The sequence below is a fragment of the Thalassophryne amazonica genome, chromosome 16 (assembly GCF_902500255.1).
Source record: "Thalassophryne amazonica chromosome 16, fThaAma1.1, whole genome shotgun sequence".
In the NCBI taxonomy this organism is placed as follows: Eukaryota; Metazoa; Chordata; class Actinopteri; order Batrachoidiformes; family Batrachoididae; genus Thalassophryne; species Thalassophryne amazonica.
In genome coordinates, this window is record NC_047118.1 from 85,295,551 (window position 1) to 85,315,388 (window position 19,838).

The window sequence follows — 19,838 nt, forward strand, 5'->3', positions numbered from 1 at the left end:
AACACAATTTATTATAGAGTGAAATCAGCACCACTGTCTTGTCAAATCAAGTGTTTCTACTCCAATAAAAGTTGATTTTACACTGTGATAGAGTATATTCAACTCTATTTGGACTGGGACCAAATGTTATCCCAGCAGAGTAAATTTTACTCTGCAAAATTTACTATTAAGGTTGTATCAAGGTAAAAACAAACAAAAAACTTAAAAAGCTGTTGGATATGTTTTGGAGCTAACTACTAACTACCCTTAAACCACATTTCAGCTGAATATCTTTAAAAACTGCTGACCAATGACTCTCAGTGGAATTTTCAATATGGCCGTCATGGCAGCCATGTTTGACACCAGCCTGGAATGCCTCGAACAAACTTTGGTGTCTTTATAGGGTGGAACATTTATGCCAAGTTTCAGCTTCAATGAGTTAGCAGTTTCGGAGAAGATGTTTATGCAAACCGCCAATGCCAACAGACAGGTGACTCATGACATAAGCCCAGTGGACGTTTGGACCACATGAGCTAAAAACATCTGATTTCAGGTTTGGGCTTGCTGATTGCTACCCACATCGCAAATGTCAGCTCAACTGCTGCATAAATGGCTGACACATGGCTATATATGAGATTTTCAAGTATATCTTGAATCCAGATAGCAATACCTTGACCAAAATTGTGTCCTCATCAGCAGAAACACGCACACTAAGTTTCAGCTTGATACGATTGTCTTGCTTAATGTATTTACTGAATGGGTCACCTTAATCATTATCAGAAAAATTGCCCCTCCTGAGAAATTTTTCAGAAGCCACTCCTGGTTGTGACACTAATAAAATAATGGCAGAAAAAACTTTCAGCTTTTACAATAACTTATTTTTTCTTCTTGTAGGTGTCAAAGCAGATGCTTTCTCTGTCTCAGGCTGAGAAATGCACCCGGAGCATTACAAACAACAGACACCGAGGCATTTATTCACAAGCAATTTTCACAACAAGGAATACTTATTTCCAGACGTTGTCTTCCAAAACAAGGGGAATTGTTATGTGGATAACATTTTTCAGCTGGGGACAATGAATCTGGTGTGAAATTTGGTTTATACATCAACAGCATTTTTGTTTAACGATTCCGTTATTGGTCCTTCAGAGCGGCCGTTGTTTTTGGGGGTGTTTTTTGGGAAAATGATCATGTCTCTACGTCGATTACAGAACCCCTGCAGGGTCTGTAATCGACCGTTTCTGCAGCGCGGCTCTTCTTTGAAGCAATGAAGCATTGATCTGACCCGCTGCTTCGTGGTTCTTTATTTTATTTCACTTTATCCATACATGTCAACCTATACGGATTGTCCGTAAATTATATGGATTTTCCCGAGTTTCAGAGTCATACGGACGTACAAATAAAGTCTTACGGATATTCAGGGTTTTCTGTTGTAAATTTATTTTTTTACTGTTGTTCTTCTTAACTCCGCGGACTTTCGGCCAGCCATCCACCATCTTTGTACTCCTCATAGAAGCTGTGTGATGACGTGCACAATGTGAGCGTCCAATCAAAATTGGTTCACCGTCACATGGTTTTCCAATATCCAATCGTAGGGCAGAGCAGTCTCAGATGGTAGGGCCAAAGATTGTTAGGAGCAGTGATCTGTTACTCTGTGAGTTCTGGTTTCTGTAAAAATAGAACAGCTGTGTGACACTATATTCAACGGAAATATATTGAGTTTGTACAAAATACCTACAATGTACCTGCAGATATTGATTTTATTAACAGGAAGCAATTTTACTGTGGAGGAATGTATTCCTAGCTGCAAAGGAATCATGGAAGCACAGGGACAGATCCAGCCAGAGCAGAGACTGAGCAGTAACAGAAGAACATGTGGGAGAACGAGGCATCACACAACACCAATGCCAAGTGGCTGGTGGACCACAGAGCAACTTCCCAGAACAAGAACCAATCAAAATCATGAAGAAAGATATTCAACAATAAGTCACAGGCATGAAGAGCAGGGCAGCACCAAGATCTGTCATGATCTATACCTACTGGCCAAAGAGAGTAATGGCACTCCATAGGCACCTAGCAGCACACATGAATGGTACAACAACCTCAAACTACAGGCTAATTACCTGCCTCTCCACAATATGTAACCTCCTCTCAGGCATCGTAGCAACCCAGTTGAGTAGGCACATGAGCACAGCTCAGAAGGGCATTGGAAACAATGCCACAGGGTCAAGGCACGAGCTATGGGTTGATAGAGCAGTACACCAGGATTCTAAGAAAAGGCAGACCAAATGGATCATGGCCTAGTTTGACTGTACATACAACCCAATGCCCCACACATGGATACTGGAGTGCTATGGACTATACAAAGCTAAGCACTGGCAGAATTTTATGAGATGCTCTTCCTGGACTTCAGCTCAGCCTTCAACCACATCATCCTGGAGATCCTGGTCCAGAAACTGACACATCTGGGCATCTCCACCTCCATCTGCCAAGGACTTCCTCACAAACCGCCCACAGTCCGTGGAACTTGGCCCCCACCTTTCCTCCACCATCACACTCAGCACCAGTTCCCCTCAAGGCTGTGTACTGAGCCCCCTCCTGTTCACCCTTTACACGCACGACTGCTCTCTGACCATCCCACAAACACCATCATAAAGTTTGCAGATGACACCACCGTGATTGGGCTCATCTCAGGGGGGGGATGAGACTGACTACAGAGACAAGGTCAATCGACTGACAGCGTGGTGTTCAGTGGCAGGTTGTTAGCTGAACAGCACAAAAACAAAAGAAATAACCCTGGACTTCAGGAAGAACAGGGCTGACCCAGCCCTGCTCTACATCCAAGGGGACTGTGTGGAAAGGGTCAGCTCCATCAGGTTCCTGGGAGTGCAGCTCTCTGACAGCCTCTCCTGGACTACCAACACCACAGTGGTGGTGAAGAAAGCCCAGCAGCGACTTCACTTCCTGAGGGTGCTCAGGAGAAACTATCTGGAGGAGAAGCTGCTGGTGTTGTTCTACAGAGCCACCATCGAGAGCATCCTGATGTACTGCATCACAGCGTGATATGGGGGGTGCTCAGCATCAGACAGGAGAGCGCTGCAGAGGGTGAACAAAACGGCCCAGGGGATCACTGGCTGCTCTCTGCCTAGCCTGGAAGACATTGCCAGCTCTCACTACCTCAGCAGAGCTGACAGCATCAGCAAAGACACATCTCACCCCAGCAACCACCTGTTTGACCTACTACCCTCTGGTCAACGGTATAAGTCAATCAGAACTAAGACAAAACAGACTCAGGGACAGCTTTCTCCCCAGAGCGATCACTGTACTGAACAATAACAAATCACTCTAATCTGCACCTTTTGAGTTTCTTGTGCAATATCTGTAAACCATGTGCAGTATGATTCCACAGTTGTATATAATTCTCATTTTACTTGGTCCACACTTACCTTATGTTTATATTAGTTGTACATATACTCTGAATAATTTACCGTTAAATTTCACTATCTTTTATATTGTCTTAAAAAATAAATAAATAAATCACTCGCACCAAAGAAAGCACCTTTTTGGAGTTCCACTCAAATCTCGTTGTAATGTAAATTACAATGACAATAAAGGCGATTCTGATTCCAACATGACAACAATCCAAAACATTAGGCCAAGTCGACCTGTCATTGGCTACAACAGAACAAAATGAAGAATCTGGTGTGGCCATCTCAGTTTCCTGACCTCAAAATCATTGAGCAACTCTGGGGAGATCTCAAAGTGCAGTTCATGCAAGACAGCCCAGGAATTTACAGGAACTGGAGGCTGTTCCCAAGACGAATGGGCAGCTTTACCATCAGAGAAAATAAAGATCCTTGTCCACAACTACCGCAAAAGACTTCAAGCTGTCAGTGATGTTAAAGGGGGAAATACATGGTATTAAGAACAGGAGTATGTAAAGTTTTGATCTGGGTCATTTTGGGTAGTTTCTGTTGTCATAATGATTTAAAAAGAGTAAACAGTTGTTTGATAATAAATGGCTTCACCAAACCACTAACCATCAGTGGAAAAAAAAAGTTTGTGTTATCATTCATATTCTCTGAAAAACAGCCAAAAAAATCTGCCAGGGTATGAAACGTTTAAGCACAACTGTATATAGTGATCTTATTTCAAACAGTCAATCATAGGTCAATTTGCACCTAACTCTAACCTTTGGAGGTCCAATGTAACCCAACGCATGGTTGGTAAACTACTGATCACAATTTTGTTTCCCCTTTTAATTTATTTTAAAGAGTCCATCTCATGGCATCACAAACATTTTAAGCTATCCGTTCTCATCTGTCAGGTGGTAGAGGTAAAAACAGGCTTGGAATAAATTTGTCACTATCACAACTGATATTGTCATGTTAGTGTGTACCTTGTTGCGCGAGTTGTTACAGGTGAGGTTAGACAGGATGCCAGTGGCACACGTCAACATATTGATGTCATCTGAACCCAACTGAGTGACCAAGATCTGCAGCAAACCATCCAAGCCTTCCTGGAGACCAAGATGAAAGGAAGTTTATTAGCATGCGCTACTGAAATCAGTGTGTTCATTACCTGTGATATTACAGCTGTTGCATCAAAGTGGCTAATTAATATTATGTTGATCAGCTTGCCTACTTTGAATAGAATAAGATTCTGATCAATGTAATGGCCCCTTCACACATAACACAAAGTTGGGAAAAAGAGGCAGAAACTGGCCAATGAAGGCCCGTGGTGGACGTGACACTTGCTCGCTGCTGAACTCGTTGCAAAGGTGATGTGTGTTTTTAATTTATTACCATGTGAGGACAGCATGCGCATCGTGGTGGCGTGTTGAGAGGTGATGTTCATGGCACGATATATGTTCTCCAGCTGTGAGTTGCGATGACACAGTGGTCAGCTGTTCCATCATGGACATGACAGCCGTCTAGATGTGTGCTGTGCTGGACAGTGGTTGCACTCTGGCCACTGTTCGAGCCTTCACCATCTCAACAATGTTGGATCATGGGAGGGGGGATATGACACTCGCACGCCATTTGTTTTTCTGGGGGAGAAGGGGGACAGTGCACACTCGCACGCCATTTGTGTTGCTTGGAGGGACACGGCACACTCGCGGGGCACTTAGAAAATGTGGGGCCATTCGCACATCCAGCTTGAAAATGGTCTGCCTGCTCTCTACTTTTGTGCTGGCTCTGTGAATGGTCCCACCTTTTCTAAGTGTCCTATGAGTGGTCTTGGATGTTTGTGGGTGGCACCTGGACCCAATCAACTCCGGCTGAGAGTGGGTCAAATGGGCACTCGCACACCATTCGCTGTCATTTGGCCACTGGTGGGACGGCTGCCTCGATCATGCCATTCGGCCAGGGTTCAACGTGGCCAATGATTTCGTGCAGCCCTTCAGCCGCAGCACAATATGTCTGACCTGTGTTCGACATGCCGTGCGAATGTTGCACACATGATCAGATGACAGTGCAACCTGCCATTTGAATGGGTTTCTGGCACGAGCAACACACGAATGTAGACTGCATGTGCCGTGCCCGAATGGATGTGGCAACTGCTGTAAGAGGCGTTTGGGGCAGCTCTGATTTTTCACAAGTGGCATTCAAATCCTCCTTCATGCACCATTCTGCCTCAATCGTGTTATGTGTGAAGGGGTGCTAAAGGATCTGACAGCAGAAGAACTTAGCCCAACAAAGCAACTGTCCTCTATCTCTGACATCTGTCTGTTACAATTTTGCTCTAGAGAGCACTGGCCCGTGTCGCCACCAATGTTTAACATCCCTCATCTTAACGACGACTTCTCCCTGACATTAACTGCTCTTAAATATTTTGGAAAAGGTTTTAAGGTTGTGAGTATTAATTTTCTCCCTACTGTTAATTTTCTGAAAAATGTGGACACAGATGTGCATTAGGTCAGACATCTGATCTGCACCTCAAACATTGGTAAAAGCACCAGTGAGGTGAAGGGTGATTATATAATCTTTTACTTGAATGATATACAAGACAAACTACTGCCAAATCAGATACAGACTCACTCATCTGTGCTCAGTGCGAGGACTAAAGTGTCGGTGGTTGGCTAACATCCGCTGTTCCACAACAGCCACATGTCTAGACGTGATGCTCATTAGCTTTTGACATTAGCGGTATTTTTACATATTATCTGCATCACAGTTGCACTGAGCAAATACACATGACAGAAATGGCATATGTTTCGCTTTTAAGCTCTAAACCTTTTAAAATCAAAAGCAGGAAGAGTTCTTGGAAGTATGAAAAGTAATCAAACTGTATCAACCCACCATGTTCACCTGGATCACACAGACCTGTTTGGTCGCAGCATCGGACAGGTTACGGAGGGTCCAGAGACAGTTCTGGATCAGGCGCTGGCTGGATCCTGTAAGGTGTTGTCCCAGTGCCTGCATACCACCTGGACACAACCATGAATGAAGATACATTCACGAGTTTCATCAGGTCTTTTTCAAGATCATGCACAATGTGCTTCACATACCAGCCTCAACTATAGCCGGCTTGTTACTGGGGCAGACCGACAGCACTTTGAGCACACGGCTGGTGGTCCACAGCAGCTTCTCATAGTTATAGTTCCTCATGATGAACACAAGACCCTCTGAGCCCCCATTGGCAAGGATGATCAGCTGACAATAAGAAACAGGCACAGTGTGATACTGAATATTAATTTATGCAGTAAGTTGGGAACAGACCAACAAACATCTTCAAAATGTGCATTATTTTGTGTTTCTTTACACACATCAAATCACTGAACCGGGGGGGCAGGTTTCTTTGTGCGGCACAGGTCCAAAGAAACTTGATGCCTGATTGATCAGTTGCTGCAATTTACAGAAATAAACAGTAACACTTTATATTAACTGCAAGCTATAATGTATTAGTAAAGCATTTATAAAGTGTAAGTAAATGCTTAAGTAACTACTTGTAAAACATTTACAAAGCATTATTTTTATTAGCTACTCATTGGTAAGAACATAAATAAATGGCTTAATAATTACTAATAACAAAATATGTTCTTGTCTTTATAAATTCTTTTTTTAATTCTCTGTAAACCATTTAAGAAAAGCTGAACATTAATAGTTCAACATTTACAAATGTAAAATCAGACACTATTCATTAGTGATAATACTTTACAAATCATATTTTATTGTCTTTACATTTTTTCCTCACAAATTATTAAGCCTTTACTAAGTATTAATTGATGCTCAATGTATCAGTTATAACATTTGTAAAGATTGCATTAACTACTTTTTCTTATTCCTTAATGCTTCATGTCCATCTATTTTCTTCCGCTTCATCTGAGGTCGGGTCACGGGGGCAGCAGCTCAAGCAAAGCCGCCCAGACCTCCGGATCCACACACACCTCCCTCAGCAAATCCAGGGGAACCCCAAGGTGTTCTCAAGCAAACTGAGAGACGTAGTCCCTCCAGCGTGTCCTGGGTCTTCCCCGGGGCCTCCTCCCGATGGGATGTGTCCGGAACACCTTTCCAGGGAGGCATTCAGGAGGCATCTGAAAAAGATGCCCGAGCCACCACAGCTGGCTCTTTTCGATGTGGAGGAGCAGCGGCTCGACTACGAGCTCCTCCCGAGTGACCGAGCTCCTCACCCTCTCTAAGGGAGCTCCCACCCACCCTGCGGAGGAAACTCATCTCGGCCGCTTGTACTCACAATCTTGTTCTTTCGGTCATGAGCCAAATCTTATGACCACAGGTGAGGGTCGGAACGTAGATCGATCAGTAAATCGAGAGCTTTGCACCCTGCTCAGCTCTCTCTTCACCACGATGGTCTGATACAGCGACAGCATCACTGCAGACGCTGCACCGATCCGTCTGTCGATCTCATGCTCCATCCGTCCCTCTCTCGTGAACAAGACCCAAAGATACTTAAACTCCTCCACTTGAGTCCTTGCCTCAAGTAGAGGAGTTTAACTCCTCCACTTGAGTTGAACTCCCTCCTGTGGGTTCCACCACCTGCAGAGGGAGCCATGGGGGTCGGGTGCAGAGAGGACTGGGTGGAGGTCGAGGGAGGGTGGCCCGGCGGCCCGGTCCGTGCTCACAGCCTCTGGCTGTCTGGTCGTGGAATGTCACCTCTCTGGGGGGGAAAGGAGCCTGAGCTTGTGAAGGAGGTTAAGAGGTACCGACTAGAGATAGTCGGGCTCACCTCCATGCACAGCTTGTGCTCTGGTACCCAACTCCTGGAGAGGGGCTGAGTGCTAACCCAACAGTCAGAATAACTACAAATGAGAGCGTCAAGCAGCTAGTGTTTCTCACGTGATGGCCATTCCCGGGTGTGACCAGCTGAGCTCCTAGTTACTTGCCTTTCTTGTGCACGTTTATTGAGAGGGAAACCCGGCTCTGTCACTATGAGCATTTCCTCCATCCTTGACAGAACCGAAGTTCATCTGATTAGTTTCAGCAAAACATTTGTCACTGTGACATTCTTGTATTGCTATTTAGCATGCTAACAACTCAGAGAGATACCTAGTACATTACATTAGGTATTATCTAGTTACAATATGGGCTTTTTGTTATGGTTAGGTGTAGGACGGACAAAATGAACCCCAGAGCAAGACAGCTGAGACACAAGTAGGGATAATAATAGTTTATTAAATAATACGTGGGTTCAACTCAGGACTAGTCTTCTTAGGCAAAGAGAGTTCCACAGGAGAGGAGTCTTCTTTAACAGGGTGAGTAGAACCAAGGAGTAGTCTTCTACAAAAGGTGGGTAGAACAAAGGAATAGTTTCCTTCAACAGGGTGAGTACTTAGGAAAGGTGAGTTCAATTGAGGAACAGACTCCATATAAAAGTGAGAGTTCAAAACAAATAGTCTTCCTCACAGAGGGTAATCCAACTTAAAATGTTGTATGGTTGGGGGTGCCTGGCTGCTTTTTGTTTCTGTCTTCTGTTTCTCCTTCCAGGTGGCACGCGTTTAGGACTGAGTGGCTGTGTGGCTGAATTATCAGGACCTCACCCTGATTACCTGAGGCTGATCATGTGCAGCTTCGTCAGGACTCACAGCTGTGGTGCATCTACACGGATTGGAGCATGGTGGCATTTAAGTCTGGAGTACACAGTGTGTATTTGCCAGAGACTCAACCTTGTGACCAGACGGGTGAGATCGTCGTCTTGAGAGCCATCTCATCATTATGGATGCAGAGAACGTCCAGGTTTGATGCCATGGTCTGTGAAAGAGGAGGGGGTGAGGTCTCACGCTCGTCAGCACACTTCCTGAGGTACGTTAGGTTTTGTGACTAACATTAGTACAGTCAGTAAATGTGGTGTCCCTCACACCTTATTATATTGAGCTGTTATGTTAGTCGTTTAATCAGCTTCCACTGCAGTTAAGTATGTGAACTGGATGTTCCATGCCTGCAGTGATTAAGCCAGGAAGTGTTTGCTGTTTCTGTACACCTTTGAGCGGTCTCTCTGTGTGTGGAGTGTGGACTCACATGATGATTTCTTCTTTCACAGACTCGGTTTGTCGCGGCCACCTGGGGGGTGTCGGCGGGGTCCTTGGGTCCGAACTGGTTCTGACTCCGGACCGTTTGTGCAGCTGGGAGCGCACCGTATATCCACCTCGCCAGTCCGCGCACTCATTTGTTATACTTTTGCACGTCACTGTTATGTCATTAAATTTTGTTATCCTTTGTACCGTGCTCTGCTTATGTTATACTGGGTCCTTCAAACGCTGGTCGGTTCTCCGTCCTGCGTCCAACACATAACAGTAGTCTCTGGCCAAACATCACGGACCCAGCGGTAGCAGAGACGGTAACGCGCCGGGAAGGCAGCAGCAGACGTTCAGAAGTTATCCGGATCAGTTGCGGGTGCTCTCCGCCCGGATGGTGCTTGTTGGAGAACCCATTACTGAATACTGATTTGTGCTCTCTTGCAGCCGTGTTCCTGTGTTGTGCCTCATCCGTGGGTCGTGGTGGAGTGTGACTGGCGACGGCTTCGCGTCACACTCCGACGGGATAAGAGGTTAAACGGGAGCTGCATGAGTGTGTCTGTAATGGGTGAACGCGCACGGCGGAGCTCTGTGGCACGGGTCGCTGTGCTTCCTGTGTTACAGTTGTAGCCCCGTTTCCCCGGGTGAAGATAACTACTGCGTCTGTTGTGTCAGCTCCGGCGTAATTTAGTTGAAGCACATTTTTGGTTGTGTGTTACGCACAGCTGCGCACAAGAAAAGCAGCATGTTGTTTTCTCTGTCACCAAAGGGGTTTTTATTTTCAGCACTTTGGCTCCCTCTGTTGGTGACTGAGTCACATTACCGTCATAGCTCTTAAGGTGGAACAGGTGTGTTCCATTTGTTTGAGCTTGACGGTATAAATCACTGATTAGTTTTGTGTTGGTTCATTTTTTGTGGGTGTTTTTTGAGTTGGTTTTTGTGTGGGATTTTTTACACTATTAGTGTCTGGGGTCGTGACCCTGCAGTCTGTCTGGAGCATAAAAAAGGACCCAAGTCACTTTATGTTAGTCTGTTAGTCTTTTTTTTTATTTCTTTTGGTTTCACCTCCCAGGGTTTGATGGGACGGTCCTCTGGGGGGTGATGGGGGGGTAATTGGGTTGTTTTTTCTTTTTTTTTGTTTTTGTTATGCCCTCTCTTCTCCTCTGGCTCCAGCCGTGTGAGCCGTATGTGTCGGCGTTGCTGGAGTGGTGCAGTTTGGTTATGCTGGGTGTTTCCCAGGTAACCTCTGCACCCGGGAGGGGGGGGGGGAGGGGGTTTGGGGTATTTTTTTTTATTCCCTCTCTTCTCCTCTGGCTCCAGCCGTGTGAGCCGTAGGTTGTCGGCGTTGCTGGAGTGGTGCAGTTTGGTTATGCTGGGCGTTTCCCAGGTAACCTCTGCACCTGGGAGGGGGGGGGTTCGGGGTGTTGTTTTTTTTTTTGTTGATTCCCTGTTCCACCTCCGGCTTCAGCGCGCCTTTGAGCCGTCTGCCATCGGCGTGGCTGAGGTTTGGGGCAGTGGAATATACCCGCAGCTGGTGGCTGGTTTGGAAGTTGGAGGGGTGGCGCCGTTTTGTGCCGTCTGCCATAACCGCTGTTCCACTCCTCCCGGTTGACTTCTGGGGTATAGTCATGGTTGGTGACGCTGGACGTGCTTCCAGTTTCCACTGCGCCGAGGGGGTGGGGCTGGGGTTGTTTTGTTTGTTTGTTTTTTTTTTCTCCTTTTGTTTTTCCGCCCTCAGGGTGTGACTGTGGTGTCCTCTGGGGGGGAAAGGGCTGTGGGTCCATCTAGCCATGGACGGCCGGGGCTGGGTCCGTTGGTCATGAGGGGGGGGCCTCTCCTGGGGTTGATGGAACGCATTTTTATTTGCAAGCTTAAGTTTGGGTTGTTTTTCTTTTCTCCTCTTCCCGGGGTTTGATGGGACGGTCCTCTGGGGAGGGGGGGGGGTGTTAGCATTTTTTATTTGCAAGCTTAAGTTTGGGTTTTTCTTTTCTCCTCTTCCCGGGGTTTGATGGGACGGTCCTCTGGGGAGGGGGGGTGGTTTGGTTGTTTGTGTTTGTCTTTTTTGTTTTATGACTAATCAGACTGTAAACATAGTTGGACAAAGGCTGACCGCACAGGTTCAAGAACTCCTGGCCACACCTGTGCAAATTGACTGACAGAAACAAGGGCAAAGATGCAGTCAGAGGAGAAGACGTCAACCGTTCTGTCAGATGAAGATTCTGTTGGAAGATGAATGCAGATACGGTTTCAAGCCATGGTCCCTGGAGGGGGGTGTTTCTCCTGGGCCAGGTTTGTGTGGTCGCCGGGAGGCTTCCCGTGAGGGTGCGGTGCTGTTGTATGGTTGGGGGTGCCTGGCTGCTTTTTGTTTCTGTTTTCTGTTTCTGTCTTTTGTTTTTCCTTCCAGGTGGCACGCGTTTAGGACTGAGTGGCTGTGTGGCTGAATTATCAGGACCTCACCCTGATTACCTGAGGCTGATCATGTGCAGCTCGTCAGGACTCACAGCTGTGGTGCATCTACACGGATTGGAGCATGGTGGCATTTAAGTCTGGAGTACACAGTGTGTATTTGCCAGAGACTCGACCTTGTGACAGACGGGTGAGATCGTCGTCTTGAGAGCCATCTCATCATTATGGATGCAGAGAACGTCCAGGTTTGATGCCATGGTCTGTGAAAGAGGAGGGGGTGAGGTCTCACACTCGTCAGCACATTTCCTGAGGTACGTTAGGTTTTGTGACTAACATTAGTACAGTCAGTAAATGTGGTGTCCCTCACACCTTATTATATTGAGCTGTTATGTTAGTCGTTTAATCAGCTTCCACTGCAGTTAAGTATGTGAACTGGATGTTCCATGCCTGCAGGGTGGGAAGCTGATTAGTGATTAAGCCAGGAAGTGTTTGCTGTTTCTGTACACCTTTGAGCGGTCTCTCTGTGTGTGGACTCACATGATGATTTCTTCTTTCACAGACTCGGTTTGTCGCTGCCACCTGGGGGGTGTCGGCGGGGTCCTTGGGTCCGAACTGTTTCTGGCTCCGGACCGTTTGTGCAGCTGGGAGCGCACCGTATATCCACCTCGCCAGTCCGCGCACTCATTTGTTATACTTTTGCACGTCACTGTTATGTCATTAAATTTTGTTATCCTTTGTACCGTGCTCTGCTTATTTTATACTGGGTCCTTCAAACGCTGGTCGGTTCTCCGTCCTGCGTCCAACACATAACATAAAACTTACCTCCTCTAACAGGAGAGTTCAAAATGCCGAGTCTTTTACTTACTAAGGTGTGCACCAAAACAGAGCCTCTTTCTCATAAGAGCATTCCGAAAACACAAAATCTCTTACACAACTCAGAGTCTCATTCCCAAAGGACTTTACAACTCAGAGTGTTTCTTAAAGGAATGTGCACAGGACAGTCTTTATCTCAAAAACAGGAGATTTCAAAAACAGAAAGTGAAATGGGAGACCAGGAAAAACTGAGAAAACTAATCTTCCTTTCATAAAGTTGAATTTACAGGTAAACATTTTAAAACACTGCAAAAGTGCAGGAAGAACACCTAAATGCAAGACTCACAAGTTGCAGACACTGAAGACCCAAGGACAGGACACCACAACATACGAGGTCTGTTAGAAAAGTATCGGACCTTTTTATTTTTGCAAAAACCTGATGGATTTGAATCACGTGTGCTTGCATCAGCCAACCTTGAATCTTCGTGCACATGCGTGAATTTTTTCACGCCTGTCGACTGCGTCATTTGCTGGTAAGCAGCCTTTGTGTGAAGACGTGTAGTGCTCTTGGTGGATTTTCATTGCAAGGAAAAAGACAGAATGACTGGAGCAGCACCGCATCAAATTTTGCCAGAAACTGGGCGACATCCAGGTTCAAGGTTGGCTGATGCAAGCACACGTGATTCAAATCCATCAGGTTTTTGCAAAAAATAAAAAGGTCCAATACTTTTCTAACAGACCTCGTAACTGAAACCAATGGACCCACAACTGAGACTGAGCAGAGTCTCTTTACATAAAACACTCAATCACAGACAGCTGGAGATCCAAACAGGTGTAGACCATTAACCCCTTAACGCCCATCGTCACATATATGCTACAATCTCTGACTCAAATATGCAACTTACCAAATTGACCTGTATGCCTGTTGTTGCAAATTTGCAACATATCTAGTTTTTGTGCAAAAGTGAAATTAATAATCTCAACATTATTTACCATCTACTTAAAGGCAAAAACACACACAAAACATTTTTTTTATATACAGCTATATAAATTTGGGGGTTAAGGGGTTAACTCAAAATCTACAGGAACGTCACAAAACAGCAGAGGGGGCTAGAAGGTCAGGACAGAGACAAAGACATGCATGAATATAACTAAACACCAGAGGCGGATAGAGAGTCAGAACAGATCTACAAGGTGACAGAGGAAAAAGTGAGGAGATAGATAATAAGACAAAGGCTGAAGAGAGAACAGACAAAGGCAGTGACCAGAACAGACATGGGACACAGAAGAGGTGATGAGATGTGGCACAAGAGAAGCAGGCTAGGACTACAGAATAAAGCACAACATATGTAGGATATGACTGGAGGAGAGAGAGAGAGAGAGACAGAGAGAGAGAGAGAGAGAGAGAGAAAAGAGAGCAGGGCTGAGTGAAAGAGATGTTCACTCACAACAGACAGAACAGGAGCACTGGGGACCCAAAAGGACGAGAGACGAAAAACACAGGGGCCAAATCGCAAAAACAACCCTACCAAGACTCAACCCTAACACTTTTTAGATTTGTCACTAACTTTTACACAATATAGGGGTCAAACAGATATATACATAAATACAGCTGTCTGGGAGCACATCCCACCATCCTGGTTTCTTTTGTTCGAACAAGCCACCAACGTCACACTGCCTTCACGTCACACGGCAATTTCTTGAAATAGACTTCTCATTTATTGTGGCCCTGCCTAGTCGGCGACGTAGCAACTATTTCCCTCTTGTAACTGTAAAACACCCCCTCTGATTGATAATGAATGGCAGCTGGTCGCTTTGCCTCTGTCTCTTGTAGCTAATGTGACTGAGGGGCAGTGTTACCAGTTACTTTGAAAAGTCACTTTATTAGTTACTTTATACAGTTACTTCATTAGCAGCTTTATGCAGTGACTTTATTAGCAGTTGCTGACAACTTGTAACTAATAAGTAATGTAACTAATGACGTAACTTGTGGTTGTGGTTTGCCCCTGGTTTTGTGTGCTGTTCTCGTGTCCTGTGTTATTTTTCTGTTACACTCCCTCACTGGTTTGAGTTCCTCTCTAGTTTTGGTTGTGTACGTCATTCTGGGCATTGTTTTGTTTTCAGTGTAATTTTGTGAACTGCTTGTTTTCTTATTTTCTCACTGTTTTCTGTAGTTACCTTATGTGCACCTTTGCTTTTCTGTATATTTTATGATGTTCCACTCACCAGTAGATTCTGTTTAGTTCTGTTCACCTTTTGTTGTTAGTTGTCACATGACCTTTGACCCCATCACACAACATCCTCCATTTTGTTCAGTCAGCTCCTCCTGTGCACTTGCTCCTCCTCCTTCCCTTGATTTAACACACCTGTTCCTTCATCAGTGTGGTTATTTAAGCACTTCCTTGTTTGTCAGTCAGTGCCGGTTCATTGTGTATGTATCCAGTGAAAATTCCTCACCTGGGTTCCTGTATTATCTTGTATGCAAGTACTATTTCTTGTGATTACCCCAGCCTTTGACATTTTGCAATACTGGCCTTGGTTTTTGATCATTTCACTTTGCAGCCTCCGCTGTGTTTATGGGACTGTTGAATACCTTTGCACTTTTTTTTGGAACTAGGTCATAACAAATAACTTTGGTTGATATAATCCTTTGTGTCCACGCTTTTGGGTTGCAACTGAACTCTACTATCAAACCTTAACATTACTAGTAATGTAAATTGGTTACTCTTATGGTGCGTTTACACATAAGCAAGACACATTACGAATGTCATTTTTCTGTCATTCGTGACACATTCCTGACATTCTTAATGTGACTTAACGCATCTGAACAGGTTTCTTAATAGTGCGTGTTGGTGCATGATATTCTTGATATTCGAGGATCATGTTTTTGCCTGTCAAAAAATCTTCCACGAATGTCACACACCATCCTCATTTTGTCTCACGTCGTGGAGGTCGCAACTGAGTGTGTTGATCCGTCTTGATGAGTAGTGATCCTTAATAGAACATGACAACGTTCGTAGTGGTTCCTGTGATGGTTCTTGGAGCCCAAACTGTCACGCGTTATTATGAAGTCAATCAATCAATTTTTTTTTTATATAGCGCCAAATCACAACAAACAGCTGCCCCAAGGCGCCCCACATTGCAAGGCAAGGCCATACAATAATGATGTAAAACCCCAACGGTCAAAACGACCCCCTGTGAGCAAGCACTTGGCTACAGTGGGAAGGAAAAACTCCCTTTTAACAGGAAGAAACCTCCAGCAGAACCAGGCTCAGGGAGGGGCAGTCTTCTGCTGGGACTGGTTGGGGCTGAGGGAGAGAACCAGGAAAAAGATATGCTGTGGAGGGGAGCAGAGATCGATCACTAATGATTAAATGCAGAGTGGTGCATACAGAGCAAAAAGAGAACGAAACAGTGCATCATGGGAACCCCCCAGCAGTCTACGTCTATAGCAGCATAACTAAGGGCTGGTTCAGGGTCACCTGATCCAGCCCTAACTATAAGCTTTAGCAAAAAGGAAAGTTTTAAGCCTAATCTTAAAAGTAGAGAGGGTGTCTGTCTCCCTGATCTGAATTGGGAGCTGGTTCCACAGGAGAGGAGCCTGAAAGCTGAAGGCTCTGCCTCCCATTCTACTCTTACAAACCCTAGGAACTACAAGTAAGCCTGCAGTCTGAGAGCGAAGCGCTCTATTGGGGTGATATGGTACTACGAGGTCCCTAAGATAAGATGGGACCTGATTATTCAAAACCTTATAAGTAAGAAGAAGAATTTTAAATTCTATTCTAGAATTAACAGGAAGCCAATGAAGAGAGGCCAATATGGGTGAGATATGCTCTCTCCTTCTAGTCCCCGTCAGCACTCTAGCTGCAGCATTTTGAATTAACTGAAGGCTTTTTAGGGAACTTTTAGGACAACCTGATAATAATGAATTACAATAGTCCAGCCTAGAGGAAATAAATGCATGAATTAGTTTTTCAGCATCACTCTGAGACAAGACCTTTCTGATTTTAGAGATATTGCGTAAATGCAAAAAAGCAGTCCTACATATTTGTTTAATATGCGCTTTGAATGACATATCCTGATCAAAAATGACTCCAAGATTTCTCACAGTATTACTAGAGGTCAGGGTAATGCCATCCAGAGTAAGGATCTGGTTAGACACCATGTTTCTAAGATTTGTGGGGCCAAGTACAATAACTTCAGTTTTATCTGAGTTTAAAAGCAGGAAATTAGAGGTCATCCATGTCTTTATGTCTGTAAGACAATCCTGCAGTTTAGCTAATTGGTGTGTGTCCTCTGGCTTCATGGATAGATAAAGCTGGGTATCATCTGCGTAACAATGAAAATTTAAGCAATACCGTCTAATAATACTGCCTAAGGGAAGCATATATAAAGTGAATAAAATTGGTCCTAGCACAGAACCTTGTGGAACTCCATAATTAACTTTAGTCTGTGAAGAAGATTCCCCATTTACATGAACAAATTGTAATCTGTTAGACAAATATGATTCAAACCACCGCAGCGCAGTGCCTTTAATACCTATGGCATGCTCTAATCTCTGTAATAAAATTTTATGGTCAACAGTATCAAAAGCAGCACTGAGGTCTAACAGAACAAGCACAGAGATGAGTCCACTGTCCGAGGCCATAAGAAGATCATTTGTAACCTTCACTAATGCTGTTTCTGTACTATGATGAATTCTAAAACCTGACTGAAACTCTTCAAATAGACCATTCCTCTGCAGATGATCAGTTAGCTGTTTTACAACTACCCTTTCAAGAATTTTTGAGAGAAAAGGAAGGTTGGAGATTGGCCTATAATTAGCTAAGATAGCTGGGTCAAGTGATGGCTTTTTAAGTAATGGTTTAATTACTGCCACCTTAAAAGCCTGTGGTACATAGCCAACTAACAAAGATAGATTGATCATATTTAAGATCGAAGCATTAAATAATGGTAGGGCTTCCTTGAGCAGCCTGGTAGGAATGGGGTCTAATAAACATGTTGATGGTTTGGATGAAGTAACTAATGAAAATAACTCAGACAGAACAATCGGAGAGAAAGAGTCTAACCAAATACCGGCATCACTGAAAGCAGCCAAAGATAACGATACGTCTTTGGGATGGTTATGAGTAATTTTTTCTCTAATAGTTAAAATTTTGTTAGCAAAGAAAGTCATGAACTCATTACTAGTTAAAGATAATGGAATACTCAGCTCAATAGAGCTCTGACTCTTTGTCAGCCTGGCTACAGTGCTGAAAAGAAACCTGGGGTTGTTCTTATTTTCTTCAATTAGTGATGAGTAGAAAGATGTCCTAGCTTTACGGAGGGCTTTTTTATAGAGCAACAGACTCTTTTTCCAGGCTAAGTGAAGATCTTCTAAATTAGTGAGACGCTATTTCCTCTCCAACTTACGGGTTATCTGCTTTAAGCTACGAGTTTGAGAGTTATACCATGGAGTCAGACACTTCTGATTTAAAGCTCTCTTTTTCAGAGGAGCTACAGCATCCAAAGTTGTCTTCAATGAGGATGTAAAACTATTGACGAGATACTCTATCTCCCTTACAGAGTTTAGGTAGCTACTCTGCACTGTGTTGTTATATGGCATTAGAGAACATAAAGAAGGAATCATATCCTTAAACCTAGTTACAGCGCTTTCTGAAAGACTTCTAGTGTAATGAAACTTATTCCCTACTGCTGGGTAGTCCATCAGAGTAAATGTAAATGTTATTAAAAAATGATCAGACAGAAGGGAGTTTTCAGGGAATACTGTTAAGTCTTCTATTTCCATACCATAAGTCAGAACAAGATCTAAGATATGATTAAAGTGGTGGGTGGACTCATTTACTTTTTGAGCAAAGCCAATAGAGTCTAATAATAGATTAAATGCAGTGTTGAGGCTGTCATTCTCAGCATCTGTGTGGATGTTAAAATCGCCCACTATAATTATCTTATCTGAGCTAAGCACTAAGTCAGACAAAAGGTCTGAAAATTCACAGAGAAACTCACAGTAACGACCAGGTGGACGATAGATAATAACAAATAAAACTGGTTTTTGGGACTTCCAATTTGGATGGACAAGACTAAGAGACAAGCTTTCAAATGAATTAAAGCTCTGTCTGGGTTTTTGATTAATTAATAAGCTGGAATGGAAGATTGCTGCTAATCCACCGCCCCGGCCCGTGCTACGAGCATTCTGACAGTTAGTGTGACTCGGGGGTGTTGACTCATTTAAACTAACATATTCATCCTGCTGTAACCAGGTTTCTGTTAGGCAGAATAAATCAATATGTTGATCAATTATTATATCATTTACCAACAGGGACTTAGAAGAGAGAGACCTAATGTTTAATAGACCACATTTAACTGTTTTAGTCTGTGGTGCAGTTGAAGGTGCTATATTATTTTTTCTTTTTGAATTTTTATGCTTAAATAGATTTTTGCTGGTTATTGGTAGTCTGGGAGCAGGCACCGTCTCTACGGGGATGGGGTAATGAGGGGATGGCAGGGGGAGAGAAGCTGCAGAGAGGTGTGTAAGACTACAACTCTGCTTCCTGGTCCCAACCCTGGATAGTCACGGTTTGGAGGATTTAAGAAAATTAGCCAGATTTCTAGAAATGAGAGCTGCTCCATCCAAAGTGGGATGGATGCCGTCTCTCCTAACAAGACCAGGTTTTCCCCAGAAGCTTTGCCAATTATCTATGAAGCCCACCTCATTTTTTGGACACCACTCAGACAGCCAGCAATTCAAGGAGAACATGCGGCTAAACATGTCACTCCCGGTCTGATTGGGGAGGGGCCCAGAGAAAACTACAGAGTCCGACATTGTTTTTGCAACGTTACACACCGATTTAATGTTAATTTTAGTGACCTCCGATTGGCGTAACCGGGTGTCATTACTGCCGACGTGAATTACAATCTTACCAAATTTACGCTTAGCCTTAACCAGCAGTTTCAAATTTCCTTCAATGTCGCCTGCTCTGGCCCCCGGAAGACAATTGACTATGGTTGCTGGTGTCGCTAACTTCACATTTCTCAAAACAGAGTCGCCAATAACCAGAGTTTGATCCTCGGCGGGTGTGTCGTCGAGTGGGGAAAAACGGTTAGAAATGTGAACGGGTTGGCGGTGTACACGGGGCTTCTGTTTAGGGCTACGCTTCCTCCTCACAGTCAC

The 19,838-nt window shown here is 44.3% G+C and overlaps 1 protein-coding gene across 1 annotated transcript in view; it reads right to left on the reverse strand.

Moving 5' to 3' along the window:
• The window catches only part of jupb (junction plakoglobin b), a 325,763-nt gene that overhangs the window by 133,857 nt on the left and 172,068 nt on the right, over positions 1–19,838 (reverse strand). The window contains exons 7-9 of the mRNA XM_034190543.1: positions 6,488–6,632; positions 6,303–6,406; positions 4,376–4,495 (exon numbers count right to left, since the gene is read on the reverse strand). Coding sequence (XP_034046434.1) covers positions 4,376–4,495; positions 6,303–6,406; positions 6,488–6,632 — 369 coding nt within the window. The remainder of the gene's footprint in view (positions 1–4,375; positions 4,496–6,302; positions 6,407–6,487; positions 6,633–19,838) is intronic.